Raw genomic sequence first — 20,207 nt, 5'->3', positions numbered from 1 at the left:
TGTAGCAAAAAGTCATTTATTTATTATTTTATAAACAGAGACGATGGATTGAAGATGTTCTTAGCAATAAAACTACACAGACAGATAAGACAAGGTACATACACACCTTAGCTTTCAATAGTCAATTCCTTCAAGGTACATACACACCTTAGCTTTCAATAGTCAATTCCTTCACACACACACACACATATATATATATATATACAAGGTCGTCGGACCATTCATAAATCCGTACGTACGTTATACTCACACAGCTACATATAACTTAATTAATTAATGAAAATGATCTTCTTCTTCCGATCGACATGCTAATTAAGGTGGAACAAATTCACGTCTGGTGTGAAGATCGACATGACTCCACAGCCACTTTCTTCCCGGAGCGATCAATTAACACTACTGTGTCTGTCTGTGTACAATCATATTCTCACAAACGGGTCCCCAAGCCTATATATAGGAACAACTATTCCCACCAACAAGTGTTTTGGGGGAATATCGACCGACTTGATTGCAACAAATTAAGCTCAGTTTTAGTGGCGAGAGACGGAGAAAAGAAAAGTGGGTCAAACCCACCAGAAGTGAGTTATAAGAAGATATAAAATGTACATTTCCAAGAACTGAGTTATATGTTGGACGATATACGTCGGTGATCCTGATCCAGGATCGAAATTAATTTACCAAAATGAAAACCAACCTTTTAAGCCTTATAGTAAGTATACTTGTTAGTATATTACTCCATATGCTAGAAATTAATTAAGCACTGATTGGATGGATGGATGGATAGAAGTAGGATAGAGGATAGGACTGGGGTTGGGTTGGGTTTGGGTTTGGGTTTGTGGGACGACAAAATAAAAGGCGACCCGACCACCCACATGACTTGGACTTATTAGAATGGACGTAGTGATTGATTGATTGATTGGTAGATTCTCAGCAAAATAATTACCACCTGCGTGTCCCTTTCATCTTTCTTAATTGATTTTGGAAAACTAGATAGCAACAGCCAGACTTGTCAAGGTACCCACCCGTTAAGAGTCCTGATACTACATGCTCTATAAAATAAAAGTATGCTTTCTGAACTCTTGAGGTGATTTCTGGACTCTTGAACCAGTGTTTTGAGGAAATTTCACTATTTGTATGCATAATAATGTGATATCTTGAACTTTTGAATGATGTTAGGAACTCTTAATATGTATAATTATTTGAAAAACAAACGGTGTTGGCATCAATACATGTGCGAATATAGACGGTTCTAATCAAGTGTATTCTTTGTCATAATATTTGTGGATTGGTTACCATGAACCAGTACTTTAATTTGATCCTGCCTGCTTCATATATATCGATTAGAATTCTCCTTTACCAAATACGTACGTACATGCATTAATGACAAGCAGTTGCAGAAGCATGTATATATATATATATATATATATCACAACCTCAAATGATGACATAGAGAGTAAGTAATATATAGATGGATATTATTTGAACTCCAGTGGATGGCAAATATATATGATCTAAGTAAGTTAGGATATATAATTAAATAACTAGTACTGTAGTAGTATAAATTAAAGTGTCCAGTCCACCTCCCTTATTGTAGGTATCATCGTTGAATTAATTTCTTCCTCTTCCTAGCTCATTGACAGGAAAAGTTTTGTCGATATATGTTCATCCCACCCACACCCACATTCATTATAATGCGCAGATGGTCGGTCCAAGTTTTTGTTTGAAGTATTACCTTAATTGTATATATGATGAGCCGAATCATGAGTTTGAAGTGAAGTTATTAATCAACAGATCATCATTAATTACTTTCAAGCTAAGGCAGCTTTCACAAATTTTAATTATTCGACCCCCTACACTACTTTCTTATCTCATGCATGCATGCTTCAAGGGGCATTGTGATGAATTCAGTGTGTGTGTGTGTGTGTGTGTATGTATGTACATTGTACACACTACATCAATTATATACGCACATTCACTGGACTGTATTCAGCCGGGATTAACTCCATTAATTAATTAAAAGCGGAACGGAATCGATAATTAATGTTTAATTTTGAGAAATCTATAGCCTGTGCTTTATTATGTATCCACAGGATACATAAATACATACGTACATCCCGCGAGAAGAGAAATAATTAATACATCATGCAGAAACTATATAATTATATATATCAGATATATATAGTACACTAAACTATCCCGAGGCATGTACTTATGGCTATGTCGGCAATTGATTTATCAATTGCAAAATCGGACTATATATATATATATCGTTAGTAGATTGAATTATACTCGCAGGCTACGTACGTACATTGTGTTCTGGATAACGAGTTTGCATATGGATGCATGTCTATATGCCTTTATATGTATAAAATTGTCGATTATCTTAATTTCCCGGCCAGAAGTGGTGGTGGTGGTGGTGCCATGTTTGAGCGGAATAGTAATCTTGAGGAGGCGAGTGCAGCAGCTGGTCCGGAAGCGGAAGGGTTTGCATGCCCAGCTGGTCATCCCCTAAATCATCACTAACTAACAGTGGAAGTACTGGGTCATGATGACCCGGTGGCCGTGATGAGGAGTTGCCCGCAGCTGCAGGAAACACTAATTCATGGTCGCCGGTGACATCATCAGCAAATCTGTTGTCAATTTGAGATAATGAGGAAAAGCTTGGGGCAGAATAATTCTGTTGATCATATTGATCTTGCTGATGATCATGAGGTGGGAATTGGCGATGTCGGTGGGGATCCGCCGCATGGTCAGAAGAATAGCAGGCGCTGCTGCTGTACTGCGCAAAGTTCAAGTTGATGGGGCCTCTGCCTCGGGGGGCCGCGGGTGGTGGCGGTGCTGCAGTGTGACAGCCGGTGAAGTGCTGCACAAGAGAGCGGAAGTTGTTGGGGCTGGCGTTGAGGAGAGTCATGGGGGCCTTCTTGGAAGCCCTCGACCGCCTCCTGGATGTCCTGCTCCTGCTCCTGCTCGTCGCTTTATCTGCAATCTCGGGTTTAGGGTACAGATCAGAACCTGATCGGAGGACGAGGAGGAGGAAGAAGAAGAAATTAAGACTAGTGTTCATATCATACCATTCCTTGGAAAAACCGACCTAGCTAGAATATTACTACTTATAATAATTAACATTCCTGACTGATCGATCGATCAATCATCTTCATCATCAATATCTAATTATATATATAGATATATATATATATACTGCAAGCAAGACTAGGCACGATTGCTGTTAATTAATTATCACCTGGTCCTGCAGATTCAGATGCAGATGCAGTGGTGGTTTCATCAGAGATCCTCTGCATGTTTCACGAACCTCCGATTCTCCTTAATTTGATCTCCATACATAATAATACTAGTATGTTTAATGATAATATTACTAAGACGAGCTAGCTAGGTGGATAGGGTTACATCCATATATATAATATCAGAAATGATGATATATATATATATATATATGCCTTCCGATCCTCAGCTCATAAATTCATTGGTGCGCAGAAGAATCTTGGAAGCTAATTATATTTGTATGGTTTGTTAAAGCAGCAGCTTGGAATGCAGCTAATTATATGTATACTGAGACGAGACGAGACGAGACGAGAGAAGAGAAGAGAAGAGAGGGTGGGCCTTGTCTGAAAAATGCAGAAAGTGGGCTTTGTTTCTCTTAATTAATTAATTAGCTAGTGTGGGGATGTTTCGAGGAAATAAGGAATGAGGAGCATGTTTTGACGAGTCAAAGCGTGATATCGTAATAGTGACGTTGTTGTTATTATAATCTTGGCAACCAAGCAAGTAAGCCAATACTAGCTAATCTAATCTAATCTAATCTAATCTAATTAGTTGGACATCCATCCTCAGCCCCATTTTCTTCAGTCCCGCCCATTGTATGTATATATATATATATACATACATCATTTTGTGATGGGACTGGCAAAACAGGGGATGGGCGATCCGATGCCGTTATATTATGTGTGGGGGCTCAGATCAAAGATCAATTTGTGTGCTCAATCACATGACGCATGCAAGCTAGCTAGCTAGTTTAAAGTAATTTGTTGAGTTTTACTTTTGCAATGTGTAGTAGTAATGTGAACGCCATATATATATATTATATTCTAGGTTTGTACATACAAGCATACAATACATACGGACAGACAGACATGTTTGACTGACTGATTGACACACACGGGTAGGTTAGACTTGACCTAGGCGTTGGGTTGTTAGCTAGCTTATATACTATATTAGCAAAGTCAGAATCAACATGTATATATATAGATGGATAAGATAAAGATATGATAGGATCAGATGTGAACGCAAGCAAGCAACTCCACCCCGCTGCTGCTGTTGTTGTGGTTGGGACCATACATATTAATTCTCTATTTTCTAACATAGATCAACTCCCCATTACTAGTACTCCTACTCCTATATTATATTGTAGTAATTAGTTGTTGGTTGACCAAGATAGATAGATTGATTGATTAATCAATTAATTGGGAAATTAGGAGGAAAGGGCACAAGCTAAGCAGCAGCAGCAGCAGCAATGCCCAATGGGGCTATTCACTATTGGTGGTTTGTGTTTGAATGATGGGATGCGTCCGTCGCCAAGTCTTGGTCTCGTCTCTACTCTACTCTATTCTACTGCTGACCGACGACTTCTCAATCCCAATCCTCATGCTGGCTGCCGCCGCCTCCAGCTTCTTCCTCCCTCCAATAATCTAATCACAATTCTAATAATATATATCATCAACTATACGTACGTAACAAGGAATCCATGTTATATACTAAGTAGTACTCCATTAAGCAAAGTGCAGTTAATAATTATATATATATATATATATATATATTTGGAGAAAGGAAGGAAAGGGTAGGAGAAGAGAGGATCCGGTCAGGTCAAAAAGAGATGATCTATTGATCACCCACACGTACAGTCACCCACTTTGACCATACACACACCCACAGACAAACATTGTATTGTTTGTATGTATGTATGGATAGATATAGTAGCCAGGCAGCCAGTCAGTCAGTCCATTGACCGAGTGAAGTGAGAAAGTTGCTTGCACTTGCAGTAGCGAAGACGATCGAGTCGACAGGGACGTGCGAACAACCAACCCGGCTCCCATACCCTTTCACATTTCACATTTTACATCCACATCCATTTCAAATGCCAATTGATAACCCCAAATATGAGTATATTTTTCGTTTGACAAGACATAATATTTGATTTATGGTATACTTTATTGATCTATGTCGCTTGACATGATTCTTGATTTGTTGATATTATTAACAATTTTTGTCCACTGATACGGTCCAAAAAAGCTAAGGCGGATGAGGCAAGCGACAGTCATTTCCGTTCACAAGTGACGACGACCTCTCAGAAAAACTAAGACAAGAGAGGCAAACGATAGCTCCTAACCGCTCGCAAGCGAAGCTCCATCGCTCAAGTCAGAGACCAGACACCCACCGCAACGGCAACTCAGTGCAAATATCGCCTAAGTGTCTAACCCGCAACGGTACAACCATTCCATTACCAGCCAACACAGACAAACCAACTCAGTTGCACTGATGCCTTCCAGTCATCCGGCAAACGAGGAAGATCTGCGTCCTTACAAGCCTAAGCAAGCGAAGCAAGCACATGGGAGTTATGACTAGCAACTGCTTCGACAGAATGATCGCCATTAACTACCTAGCGGTTAAAACTACTTTGTAACTGCTCTGTAACAGCTACTTCCACCGGCTATAAATAAAGGCAATCTGTAAGTAAAGATATACTTCAAGAGGAGTATACTAGCATTTTTTCGCGTATTCTAGCTGTCTTCCTGTCTCCCGAGAGCTCTAACCCTATAAGAGAATTTTCAACATGAATGACAAGGAGTTGAGATTTCTCCTCCCTTGGCCACCACTTTAGTGCTTGAAATATCATTTGTTCTTCGTCGTCACTTCTTTCATGCTTTTCACATTTATATAAATCATAATTGTAAAGAATATTACTTTGCTGGTAAAGAACACAGAAAAAAAATTGATTATCCAAGTCTTGTTGTAAATCCCTAGTGACAGAAACTACAGTAGAGTTTCTTTGAGGTCAAGTACCAACGATCAAAATTTGGTTTATATATTTACGTTACTCCCTTCACAGTTCAGACACAGTATCATGTTCCTATCACTCACCCATTGCTGACACCTTGTCCGCTCACCACTTTATCGCTTTCCTTTCCAGCTTTCTGTAGTTTAGGGTTCAGGCCCGCTACAAAAGCGGATTTTTTTACTGCTTTTTCGCATGAGATCAATACTTAATTTAAAATTTCTGTGTTTGATCTGAAAACTCACCAGTACAAAAAGTATAAATAATTATGATAAACAATTCAATGTTTACAACCACAAATTTTTACTATATCTGATCACTCGCAATAATTCCTTACATCAATCTTCGAACAAAATTCTGTGTGTTTGAACATATACACAAACCATGCTATCATGCCAATATAGACAACGACCACAACCAACACGCACTGTCAGCACACAAATGTAAACAAACATTAATAAAATACATATAACCGTAACAGAGGGGAGGGTCCGGGTGAGCAAGTGCAAGTGCAAGTGTCAAGTGCCAAGTCTAGCAAAGAGTGAAAGTGAGTTCTGAACCACGTAGCCATGGGATTCACCCACACCATCCTCCTCCTCCTTCTCCTCCAAATCCAACACCCACAGCCCCACGCGTGAGAAAGCCCACCCCACCCCGCCCCGCCCAAATCAACATACATAGTACACTCGCTATAGATTATTAGGCTAACTCAATCCAATTAGATAGAGATGCAAGTGAATGAATGATATATGTGAGTGATCCATCTCCAGACTCCAGTCCCATTCACAATAAGGACGGACCACCTCAAACGACTACATCTCCCCAACCAAGATAAGAGAAGAGACCCACCCGGCCACAGTACAGTACAGATCGTATTAGTTCCCTTCCACTCCACACCACTTACATTCCATTCCTGGCTACCTTGTGACGTGATCCAAATACTGAATATGATAGGAAGAAGCTAACAATAATTAAAATGAATCACAAAACATGTTTTGTGTGTGTGTTTGGGAGCGCGCTGTAATTTCATTCAGTCAACAGTGATTTCCAACAGTGTGGTAAGCCTCGGCCTTCTGTACCGCCTAAGAAGCAGGGATGAGCATACAACCGTCACCGACGACAACGCCATGCATGCACCCGCTGCCCACGGGGGCAACCTCATTTTCACCCAGGGATAGAAAACCCCCGCAGCTACTGGGATGGCGACCACGTTGTAGGCGCTGGCAAACACATAATTCAGCCTAATCCTCGACAGCGCCTTCCTCGAAATATCAATAGCAGTGATCACATCTTCTAAGTTGCTCCTCATTAGCACAAAGTCAGCAGCTTCTATTGCAATGTCGGTCCCCGCCCCTATTGCCATACCCACGTCCGCAGCAGCCAAGGCTGGGGAATCATTTATGCCATCCCCCACCATGCCAACAATACTACCAGCTTTCTGGAACGTCCGAATCGCATCAGCTTTCCCTGCGGGCATTACTTCTGCTCGAATATCTACAATGCCAACCTTGATGCACACAAACAGTTGACTGAGGACAAGTACCAAAAAAAAAACTGAAAAAAAATAATACACAAATATTAAACTAGTAGACAGCACTTGCATGAATCATTAGGTGATTGCTAACAAAGATAAAGTAAATCGTAAAGAGAGCCTCAACAACAGAAGAAGGACAAAAACACACAAAACACAATATCTACCTCCTTTGCAACAGCTTTGGCTGTTCTCAAATTATCACCAGTAACCATAACAGGGTTGACACCCATTTTAATGAGGCCCTCTATAACAACTGCAGCTTCCCTCTTCAATGGATCAGCTACTCCCAGGATACCAATTAAATCATTATCATAGGCCACTAGTATTACAGTCTTGGCACTTTCTTCCAACTCTACTGCAAAATTTTCCACATGGTTTGGTATAGTGATGCAGTTATCGGACATCAGCTGCCGATTACCAACCTATTGGTTGATACAAGTTCGGATGAGCATCAAAATGGAATTTATTCATCCCTCTAAAATAAAACAGCATAGTCACTGTAGGAAACTCACCAGAACCTTTTTCCCGCCAATAGTGCACTGCACACCACATCCAGGCATAGCGAAAAACTCTGATACATCATGAAGCCATTCAAAGGACTTGGAACTGCTGACTTGAGCATCCTGTGCAGTGAATCCATCGAAGTAGTGGAAGTGTTGAGCATATTCCAGTATTGCTTTGGCCAATGGGTGTTCACTACTTGCCTGTGGCGAAAGAAACTGGTTGATATGAACACATTCATGTTTTCATTGAGTCGACATGGCATCTTATGTGGGAAAAGCAGCTCCATCTCAAAAAGAAAATATTGTAGTACCCATAATGAAATGAGACTTCAAAGTTGTTTATACCAAAACATTTTACCTCTGCTGAAGCTACTAGTGTAAGGAATTCACCAAGATCCATGCCTGAAAAGACTTTGGCAATAGTAACTGTGGCTTTTCCCTGTGTCAATGTCCCCGTCTTGTCAAATACAATATGCTTGATATTATGTGCTTTCTCCAATGCATCACCTCCTTTAATGAGCACACCATTGCTGGCCCCAACCCCAGTTGCAACCATGACAGCGGTTGGGGTGGCTAATCCAAGTGCACATGGGCATGCAATTACAATAACTGATATTGCAAACATAAGGGCAAATACAAAATGATTGCCATTCACTGGAAGCCACTCCTCAGGGTAGCCTCCAAAAATTCCAGCTAGGTACCTGGAAAATAGCCAGAAATTTGTTGGTAAGAAATGTACAAGTTACTAAAATTGCCAGTTGTATTGTATGTCTTCCATAAATTTTACAGATGATATATAAATAACATCAACACTTATGATGGAGCAATATGAAGCTTACCATCCGATTAATGTCAGAAGTCCTAAAGAGATCACTGCAGGGACAAAAATGCTTGCAACCTAAGGTTGAGAACACAACAAACGAAAACTATTTTTAAGATTAGATGTAGCTCTCAAATCCCAAACGATAATAACAAACAAAAAACTACTTACATAGTCAGCAAACTTTTGAATGGGTGCTTTAGACATCTGTGCCATCTCAACCAGAGAAATTATTTGGCTTAAAATCGTGTTACAGCCTACTCTATTAGCCTGTATGTGAAGTGAACCATGCATGTTTATTGTGCCTCCAATAACCAAAGAATTAGCTTCTTTCAAAACAGGTGCAGATTCGCCAGTGACCATGCTCTCGTTGACATAACTAGAACCCCACACAACAGAACCATCAGCAGGAATCTTTGACCCAGGAAGTACTTTCAGTATATCACCTGGCTGAATCAACAAAGCATCAATTTCCCTTTCTCCCACCACTTTCCCACCTGCAATGATGAAATGTAACTATGAATCCAAACATCATCAAAATAATTACCAGTTTCAATATGTTAAATGAGAGTGCATACTCCTATAAAAGTTGCACCAAGTAAAAATAAAAATAATAATTGTAACTTTGTTAATAAGGAAGCACGTACCATTTCCTTGAATAAGCAATATAGCAGTAGCAGGAGCTAGCTCCACAAGCTTTCTGATAGCATCTGATGTCTTTCCCTTGGCTAGACTTTCCAGGTATTTACCAAAAAGTACAAATGTAATTAACATAGCGCTAGCTTCAAAGTAGGTTGGAGACCAGAACCCTGTCATTGCACCATATAATAATGCACATACAGAGTAGAAGTATGAAGCTGAAGTTCCCAAAACAACTAGGACATCCATGTTAGTAGATCCATTTCTGAGTGCTCTGCCAGCTGCAACATAGAAACGCTTGCCTATAACAAATTGAACAACAGTGACCAAAGCCCAATTCAACCAATCACCCATGTGGAATGGGCCACAGCGCCATAGTAGTAAAGAATATAACAGTGGTATGTGCGGACAGATGACTCGCATAAAAAACAGAGGAACCTGGATCAATTGAATTGGAGTCCACAAATAATAATTTCATCAGAAGAGCAATTTTCATAAGACATTCAAATAGATTTTGATTAACTAAAAGCCCTAATTAACTGAAGTAGCCGAAAAAAGCTCTATGGACATGTTTCACAACTGCAATGAATTACACATGCCATTTAACAAATTAAGATGCTACATTATTTAGAGAATGTTTAGATATCAGACTTTTGTTAGGAAAAGAAAAAAAAAAAAAAAAAAAACGAACCACAAATTCAGCTTACACTTAGTAACAAGCTTGCAGTAAATAGCCGAAACATATTTGAAGACTCCTCAAGATCCTTGGAAGCCATTTTGGCATGCGGGCTCTTTACCGTTAAAGTTAGTTTTCCACGGCTGCTATTCTCAATTTCATCAACTAATGTTCTGGAATCAAGAAGTTCAGGGTCAAAATGGACTACTAATTCTTTTGATGCTTGATCAAAATAAAATTTCCTCACGCCCCTTATGATGGACAGATTTTCTTCCAACATTTTGATATCCATTTCATTTGAAATCCAAGTAACCCCCAGCACAAGTTTATCCTGCTCACTACTCTGAACAAATGAAGCTTCAAAACCAGCATCTTCAATTGAATTGATTATATCATCTTTACTAGTAACACTTGAGTCATATTCAACCTCTCCTACAGATGTAGACAAAGCAACTGCAGCTTTCTTAACACCCGGCAACTTCCTTAAAATCCCTTCTACAGAATTGACACAAGCAGCACATGTCATTCCTCCTATCAGAAATTGCCCTACTAGCATTGCACGTGGCTGGGAATTTGAAGTACTGGGTTCAGGCATTATCTCTGCCTCAAATCCAGTATCTTCTATTGCAACTTTAATGTCGTCATCCTGAAACGTGAAAGGGGATCAAGATTGAATACCAAGAATAATGTTATCACAAATGCATCAACCAGAATCATCCCCTAAAACAAAGCTGGCGATATATTTGTCATTGCAAATACAAACATCATCATTATGTAACAAAGATACGTGAAAATAATCTGGCTGATTTTCTTGCAAAACAGGGTGATATAATTGGAGAGGATTTTATCACCTGCCTCTTAAGAATTCTTTGCCACAGGGCCCTCCATCTAAGAGCTTGGCCCATGCAAAATTGGAAAAATAAACTCAAAATTGGAGCTTTGTTTTTGTGCTCGTACTACATCCTAAATAACTCCAAGCCAGATTAGATATAACTCCTTTATAGAAACCTAGCAAGAGATCCAGAAGGTCATAATGATTGAAGTTTCACCAGAGATTGGCTATTTCAATACACTAGAAAGAGGTTAGCGATGAACTTAACTCAACAGGGAAAGACAGGAAGGTCAATTGTAGTGCTAGAGATCGGAACACATCTACAAGCATGTTCTGAATTATATCGGGAATTTACTGATGCGCAACTGAAAGACAACAAAGTTCATTGAGGAGATCCGCCTACATGATTTATGTTTAGGGAGAGCTAGTGAATGTATCATGTACCAAGTGGTATAACTGATCATCGAAACTGTCTCACACAGAGGAAATTCTAGCAATCCAAAGAATAATACAACAACTTTACATGTGAAGTTATCATGCACCAAATGGTCAAACTGAGACATCAAAACTGTCTCATAGAGAAGGTATCCTAGCAATCCAAGGATTAATACAACAATCTTAAGCGTCCAGAATTGGGTGCCAAACAATAGGATCCAAACAAGAGGTGAATTGTCGTCGTCTATGTCCTAAAGGGCAAGCTTAGTCAAGTGAAGTTTTGTTAAGTCAATTAGGAATGAGGATGCAGCCTAGTCGGACGAAAAGGGGATCTAAATTAGGGATCACAGACACAAGATTATCCCATCGACACGGTCAAATGGATTTTCAATGCTATATGCAAGCAGTAGATCGAATCCAAACTCCATTCTTCGCCATCTTCGTATTAGGCTTATTTATCTCTCAAATTTTTCAAAACAAATCTATCGATGTAGTGGCTAGGACACGGCAGACGCCATAGATGTAAATTCATGCAGCAGAGGACGAGTACCAGAGAAATTTTTTAAAAGGGAAATTCAAGAAACGGAGAAACAATAAAAGTAAAAAAAGAAAAAGGAGGATGGGAAGGGGCCGGACCTTGAGTAAGTTAGGATCAAAGGTGACATCGGCCTTGCCCTGAAGCAAGGCGACGGAGGCTTTGACGACACCGTTGAGAGTAGAGAGGGCCGATTCGACGGAATTAGAACAAGCTGCACAGGTCATCCCGGTGACCCTGACCTGAACCCTACGCAGATTCCTCCTCCGAGAAATAGAATCATCTTCTTGGGGAGCGTCGAGCAACCTTTGGTCCTCGCGGGGATCCTGCTCGTCGTCGTCGTGGTAGGTGGGTAGGCGGGAAACATCACGGGAAGAGGCGGTCAACTGAAGGGCCTTGGAAGTCCAGGGCATGGTGAAATCCAAATCCCCCGAGGAGTCGGACGAAATCCAGAGACGTTGGTTGGGGCAAGATTATATGTTGTAGAGAAAGAGAGAGATATATATAGATATAATGATAGTAGCTGGGGGGGTAGGGATATTAATATATATTAGGAGAGGAAAAGAAAGGGGTGGATATTTTTGTGTTGGGGCAGGCCAGGAGGGGAGGGGAGGTTTTTGACGTATAGATGAATTGTAGTGTCTTGTATTGAATTGTACTGTCTGTCTGGTAGTATTTGATAATAATAGACTTGCATCTAAGGTGGATTGGATTGGGAGGAGATGATTTTGAATAATAACAAATAACAACAACAATAATAATCTGAAAATGAAGGCAGCAGCAAGCAAGCAAGCAAGCCAACAGCTAGGTGAGAGGGAGAGGGAAGGGATGGGACCTGTTAAAAGTAAGAAATGAAGGAGAGGGAGAGGGAGAGGGAGAGGGAATGGGGGCGAAAGCAAATTGAGGGGAGAATCCATTGACGACGATGGATGCATGCTTCGTCAGCAATGCATTCATTATGCATAACATGACATAACTTTGTTATGCAAACGAGCGAATAGTAATAATATGTTAGTATTTATCTTCTCCATTTCTTTACAAATATTCATCCATACATAATAATTTATTCATTCTTATTATCTAGAAATTTGGAATTCAACTTTGATTATTCAAAAGGAGAAAGAGAAAAAGAAGAAGGGAAAATTCAGTTCAGGGCAGGTGGGAAAGGAAAAGCAGCGTGACGTTTGTAGCCAAATTCTCCTCAATCACTACTCACTATTGGTTCATGTAATAATAATAATAATAATAATAATAATAATGCATGAATCAATTAGGAATTAAGATTTATACTTGTATCTTCACTAAGCCCGCGCAACCTCGACGCCTTGCAATTTTGAATCCATAACTTCAACGTTATAAATTCATTTTTTATGTAATAATTAATGGAACTATCTTTTATATATCTTTAATCTATATTATATATATATATATATATTAGTATTTAAATTATTTTTTTTAACATCCGGCCGCTATAGTATATCATCTTCAATCTATTATCATTATAATTTTATAAAATTGATAACAATGATTAATTTTTATATATTTTTATTATTTCATAATTTATAAATAATAGTATTATATTTAATTTTAGTTTAAATGTTGAAACGGAATATATAAAGAAATGGTTGAAAAATATGTAGGGTTTGTTCTTTTTGCAATAAATCCTCGTACATTTTTTTTCCAAAAAAAATACTATATTACACACCTTCGTTATTTTTATATTTTTTATACAATTTTATATATTTCATATAAAAATATCTTTTCAAAGTATTTTACAAAATAAACACACCAGTAGGTAAACATGATATTTTAAAATAAATTTGAATTATATTTGTATACTTAAATTATTGATAAATTTAAATTATTTCAAATTTCAAATTTCAAATTTCAAATTTCAAATTTTAGTTAATAAATAATTAAGTAATTAAATTTTTATTATAAATAATGAGTTCTTGAAAATATAATGTGTTTGTTAACTGTATTTATTAAGAGACTGTAAGTGTCATTATAATAAAAACACTAATAAGATAATTACATAAGTAACAGAAAAAAAAAAAAAGTAAATTGTAACATATGCTCTAACTAACATTATATGTTTACACACTACAAATATTTCCGTATGTTTTGGCATTATTATTTATTGTTAATAATATTTTTAAAAAATATATCATATCACTTTTCCTTTTTTTTTTATTTTATAAAATACTTATATTAAACACTTTTTATTTTTATTTTAGAATTCAAAAAATGTACTCCCTTGTCCCTGATATAATATTAGGGTTTTTGTAATATGATAAATAAATAATTATAGATTAAATTTACAAATTTGAAATTTATGATTTGTTAATATGATTAAAGTTTGTAATACTCTTCCAAAAAAAATGAAAAATGTTAACATTATATTTTGCATTGAAAGAGTATTGTAAATGGAATATTGTTATAATAATAATAACACTTTTTCTTTATTATAATAATCATAAAATGGCATGCCTTCACCTTCACCTCTCTTCACCTGCCGCCTGCCGGAATGGAATGGTCAACGGTGATCTTTTACTGTTGTTTTTAGTATTGTCATTATCATATGTTAAACCAATTTTTTATATTGAATTTAAAAACGAGGGAGTACTGTCGCTCACGCTAGATCAACTATGTATGACAGGTGGATTTGGAGGCACGGAAATTGAACCCGCAAATTAAATTAAATTCCTATACTACCCTGGCCATAAATGGGACAATGCTTTTTCGTTGCATTTGAATTGTTTTAATAAAGGAATTGCTTGATTGATTTACAAGAGTTTAACTTGTCTCTCTCTCTCTCTCTCTCTCTCTCTCTCTCTATTAAACAATAACTAAATCAGATCATCACATTAACTACATGTCAAAAATAATTAATTAATGAGCCACTGCCGCTGCCACTGCCGCTGCCCTGCACTCCTCTTCAATTCTTGGAGTCTTATCAAAGCATATATAGCAATCAGCACATGAATATGATCATGTGCCTACACCTGCATACGTACATATGATGTCCCAGTTGTACGAATGTTTTTTACGAGAAATGAAATTAACGTCAGTATCAAGAGTAGATAAACGATGGTGAAATGATGGTTTAACCACCACTGGTATATATTATTATCATTAATGATGATGATGACGGTGGTGGTGGTGGTGGTGGGTGGCGGTTAGTTTAGTTTGTTTTACTTAATCAACACCAACCTCCTGCTGCTGCTGCGATGTCGTCACCTACACCTACACCTATCTAATACACCACACCACACCACATCCATATTGCGATTTCCTTTCCCCCATATAATATAGATATAGTCATATAGATACAGTATTATAGAATACTCCCTCCCCTATTCCATATCTGAGACTATTATCTATAAAATTATCAAGGGTCTCATTTTGCAAAAACTCATAAGTCTTTTGTTTTTTTAATGTTTACTATTTGTTACAAAAAAATAATTTATTAATTTTTATAAAAACTGTGATTTTATTTGAATAAAATTTCTTTATTTATTTTAAAAGATACTACTGCTATACTTTTATCATAACAATATGGGTATGTGAGGATAAAAGAACAAATATCTATGGGTATAGGTATAGGTGGAAATAAGTTAGACGATCTATTAAGACTTCACAGCTCGACCTGCATAGGGTTTGATTTGACCCCATTTGTTTATTGAAACTATTAATTTCAAATATATTTTTAATTTTTTTTAAAACAAATAGAACAAATTTAGATTTTTTTCTAAAAAGAATTTGGCCTACAGTCTGATTATATATATGTATATATATATTTAATTATTTATAATTCATAAAAAATTATATTTAGTATCAATAAAAATAAAAATATTAGTTTATTTTAATAATTTATTATATATAATAAATAATTGTATATGTTTTTCTACAACATATTAAGTTTGAAAAAAGATAATTAAAAAAATATTATACTAATTCTTAAATAAGCTTATATATCAGTTCAAAATTTAAAGAAAAGCAGTTCCAGACTTTAAATATATATATATATATACATCCGCAAGGCCATCTACCTGAAAGTGTGTATTAAGTAACGCTAGACTAAACTTAATACCCTGCATGCCAGACCAAATACAACTTTAAATATATATTTTAAATTTATAAAATATGTCTAAGCTATTTCCAGCCCTAGCTATAGGCTAGTTTCCATTCTCATTTTTAGGCCGCCGGGTTGGGTTCAGTTCCATTAATGCGGTGGAAGGCCTGAATCAAAACCATGTGCAGCCCAGCTCCAGGAGACACAAAACCACAGCTACCGCTACACTCTTCCTTGGACTGAGAGGGGAAATTGAAGCCCGCCTGCGCTGCGCAATGCTGCCGTTACGTCGCTTGCTGAGGCCGAGGGCCATCTTCGGAATCGGAGGTAGATCGAGATGCACGGGCTCATCACCTTCCTCAATTATCCACATCCACACCCTTTCATCCACCGCTACTACACTCCTTTTCGAAGACGCGCCATCCCCGCTTTTGTTTTCCCAAGTTGCCTCCGCAGGCCCCTCTTTACACCCTCCTTTGTTTTTTCTTAATCATTACAGAACATTCTCCACCTTCTCCGCCCCAGGTCAGTCAATTTGTTTCGGTTTTTAACATGAACTTGATACGCAACATTAGCTGAAAAAGACAAGGAATACAAAAGCTTCATGTTTAATTCAAATGTTTGTTGCTTCCTTGATTGAATATAGCTAGGAATCACAAATCAATCCCCCGTGTCAGAAGTTGTGTGATTTTTTATTTTTCATTTTTTGAATGATTCACTGATCACTTTTTGAGTAATCAAAGTCGTTACTTTCAATGTTTTAATGGCTTTAAAGATCCCCCAAGGGTGGTGTCGATTGAGTCTGAAGAGCAGTATAATGATTCACTTCGCAAGGTCCAAGGTATACTTACGGAGAGTTGCATATTATACCTTTTCCATCGTTAGCTCAAGCTTGTGAGTAAAGTTTGATCTGTTTGTTATGTATTAATTAACTTGAATTTGTTGTAGATGAATCTTTGTCCGCTGTGTTCTATTTTGCTGCAGTTTGGTGTGGTCCCTGTAAGTTTTTCTTTTTTTTCGATGAAGATTATGGCAGCTACATTATTCGGTCAAACTTGCGTCATGCTATTGTTTCACGTAAATTCTTTGTAGGTCGGCTATTGTCTCCCATCATTGGGCAGCTGAGTGACGAGTATCCCCATGTTACCATATATAAGATAGACATTGAAAAGGTAGAGTGCATACGGGAATCATGATCCATTGATGTCATGAAGTACCTAGCTTCGATTGACTGCTAATGTATCATCAACTGACATTGCTTATCTCTTGAAATGAGCAGGAAGGGGTAGAAAATGTACGACGCATGGTAAATCTTACCGCTGTGGTAAAGTCATGTTATCCTTGTGTCTTGATCTTCTCACTCTGAAGCTTAAACAAAAGATTGTGTTGTATGGCATTAGTCTTCCTCCTATCATTTGAGTAGGTTTGTGATTATATATCTGAATTGCCAGGCATATGGAGGAAAATAGAGTTCTGATTGTTATTACTCATTTCAGTGGGAGTTATTTGAATTCTGAATTGAACTTTATGATATGAATCTTTCTGTCGAGGGTGGCAGCATGGTTCCTTAAAAAGTTATGTAAACAATTTCTCTGAAAATTTTCAATTTCCAGATTGTTGACAATTACACAAGATTGGACCTTCCCTTGTTAGTACTGATATTGATCAAGTGAGAACCAGTAAAGAGTTTAGTGGTGTCCTGAAAGCAATGAGATAATATAACATTGTGATTGCTTCAAAATATTTTCAGGAATAGGATGGTAATGTAGATACAGTCAATTTTATTCTTTGCTTCCAATGATACCAATTCATTGCTTGCACACAAAAATTAATTGTTGATATTCCGAATGGAAAAATGGAAGGAATTTATCGCCATGCCAATTACATGCAATTTCTGTCCCTGCTAGGTAACAAGCATAGACAAATTTAAGACTGTACTAGATATAGGACATGATGGTATTACGGGGTGCTGATTAATCGCATATTCTGTGCTTTCACATAAAGTAGGTAATAGACCAAGGCACGAAGCACCCTGTTATCTTTTAGCAATCACTCCCTCATAATTTCATGTGACTGGAGTCCATTCTGGAAGTGTGTGGGTGTTTTGCATTACTCTGGTGTGTTTCATTTGTGGATAATATCAGTAATAAGATGCTTTTTTCTTTTCCCTTTCAGCCTACACTGTACTTCTTCCAAAATGGCAAAAATACCGATGTAATGCTTGGTACAGATGCTAAGCGCCTCAAAAATAAAATGGAGGAGCTATACAAATGACAGCAGACATGCTTTTCATCTTAATCCAAGGTTAGAAGCTTTTGCATGTGTTGACGACTAAAATATAATATACAGGAAGGCAAGTTGTAGTTTGTTTTGGCAGGGGCAACTTGTACACTTTCTATCATGCGAAACAGAGGGAAATCCGTTTATTGTATCCATTATGATGTTTGTTGGAGTGATTGAATAAACAAGATGGATTTCAAGTGCTCTTTTTTCCAACTTCTTCACCTGTGTAGCCAACAAATTATTTATTATCTGCTTTTGTGTCAATGTGCTTGTATGCATGTACTTAGATCGTGCTGTTAACACCGGAAGTATAGTTTGCTTTGTGTGTTGATGATTTGTGAGTTGTGAGGGTGCTTCTTGGTAGTAGGGGGGTGAGGCAGCTGGAAAGACCATGAGGGGATCTTGGTTTCTGCCATAGTCCTCAAATCAATAGGTACTCACTCAATCAATCACACGGCATACTCCATACAATTCTGTGTTTTGTTGGGGGTAAAGATTGTATGTGGGTGAGGGTGAAGATCTGGACTGGAGTTTATGCATGTGTACAAGTGTAGTGAGGCCTTGTTTTTCCCTCAGTATTGGCATTGAGGAGAAGAATGGAAATATTGGGAAGAGGGATGGACACTAGTTACTAGCTGCTAGATTGGCATTGGCTAATGGCCTGCAGCTGCAGATTAGGGAAGGGAAGAGAGAGAAGGACTGGATGGGCATGGCACTGCGTGGGTGTGCGTGCATGGGTCGGGGATGAGTGTAAGAAATGGTCATTAGAGGTTGATGATGTAATAATGAAAAGAAGCAGTCTTGCGTGGGTGATATTATATTATATCCATGACAAGTGATTGGGTGGAAGAGAAGATGCAGATGCAGATGCAGCAGCAGCAGCACGTGTGAGACTGAGACTGGGACTGAAGAGGTATTTAAAGGTCGAAAATTGATAGATGATGATGATGACGATGATGAAGAGAAAGAGAGGAAGTTGCAGGGTAGGGTAGAGGATAATGTAGGGTGTGGCCCATAATTCTCGGAGGAGAAAAGAAATAAAGAAAGAGCTCATCAGCTCAGCTCAGCTCAGCTCCAGCAGCTTTGAGGTTTCAAGGGACATGGCAATTGGCAATGGCACGAGCATCTATTTACACCGTCTGTCTACACATCCCTCAAAATCAAATCAACATGCATGCATGGGTATGGGGAGAACAAAAGGGAGCTTATTACTACTGCTACTACTATTATTATAATAACACACATCATTCAATTCAATTCAGTTCAGTTCAATTCTCTGTTATGTTAACTTATCTATCCCCTCCCTCATTCATGAGTGGGTCGGATCAGATCAGATCATTCATTTATTCATTCACTTGATAGATACTAGTATTATTTAAGACTGCTAAGTAGGATTTACATGCTATTTCTTCTTGTGTTCCTTTGATCAACTTAACTAAACTGTATCCCTTTTGATCAATCATTTCATTTGTAATTGCATCTCATCTGATGCCTAAACATGTGTTATTAAGTAGTAGTACTTCATTTTTAACTAATTTGTTGGGATGCCTGATGACAGACAGGCAGACAGCGAGGAACCCAACAAGTCATCACTCTCATGTATGTATGTGTATAAGAAAAGAAGAGGTCAGAGAGAGAGAGAGATAGAGAGAGGTGGTAGTACTGAGTGAGTGAGTGATTCCTTCTCTCCTCTCCTCTCCTCTCCTCTCTTCTCTTAGCGTTAGTTTTATGTATGTGTCGTGTCATGGTATCTCGAGATTCCAAATATACATACATACAACTTGGACCAGCAGTCTATTATGTTATCAGAT

At 37.9% G+C, this 20,207-nt stretch overlaps 2 protein-coding genes across 2 annotated transcripts; one reads left to right on the top strand and one right to left on the bottom strand.

Annotated features, from left to right (window-relative positions):
• Positions 1–2,140: 2,140 nt before the first annotated feature.
• Positions 2,141–12,643, bottom strand: LOC127247245 (copper-transporting ATPase RAN1-like). The gene is made up of 10 exons (XM_051269025.1): positions 12,140–12,643; positions 10,268–10,882; positions 9,569–9,998; positions 9,093–9,418; positions 8,941–8,999; positions 8,460–8,802; positions 8,111–8,302; positions 7,763–8,020; positions 3,239–7,571; positions 2,141–3,009 (listed from the first exon to the last, which is right to left on the bottom strand). The coding sequence occupies exons 1-9, from the start codon at positions 12,449–12,451 to the stop codon at positions 7,095–7,097; spliced, it is 3,012 nt and encodes a 1,003-aa protein (XP_051124982.1). The 5' UTR covers positions 12,452–12,643; the 3' UTR covers positions 2,141–3,009; positions 3,239–7,094.
• Positions 12,644–16,226: 3,583 nt separating this feature from the next.
• Positions 16,227–19,870, top strand: LOC127248045 (thioredoxin O1, mitochondrial-like). Its single transcript, XM_051270188.1, has 6 exons — positions 16,227–16,638; positions 16,889–16,954; positions 17,062–17,112; positions 17,206–17,285; positions 17,393–17,437; positions 18,289–19,870. Exons 1-6 carry the CDS (start codon positions 16,389–16,391, stop codon positions 18,385–18,387), a joined length of 591 nt encoding a protein of 196 aa, XP_051126145.1. The 5' UTR covers positions 16,227–16,388; the 3' UTR covers positions 18,388–19,870.
• Positions 19,871–20,207: the final 337 nt, after the last annotated feature.

This window comes from Andrographis paniculata, unplaced genomic scaffold, assembly GCF_009805555.1.
Source record: "Andrographis paniculata isolate CXL003 unplaced genomic scaffold, ASM980555v1 Contig32END, whole genome shotgun sequence".
NCBI classification, from domain to species: domain Eukaryota; kingdom Viridiplantae; phylum Streptophyta; class Magnoliopsida; order Lamiales; family Acanthaceae; genus Andrographis; species Andrographis paniculata.
The sequence above is the reverse complement of the archived record's forward strand: the minus strand, read 5'-3'. Positions and strand labels throughout refer to the sequence as shown.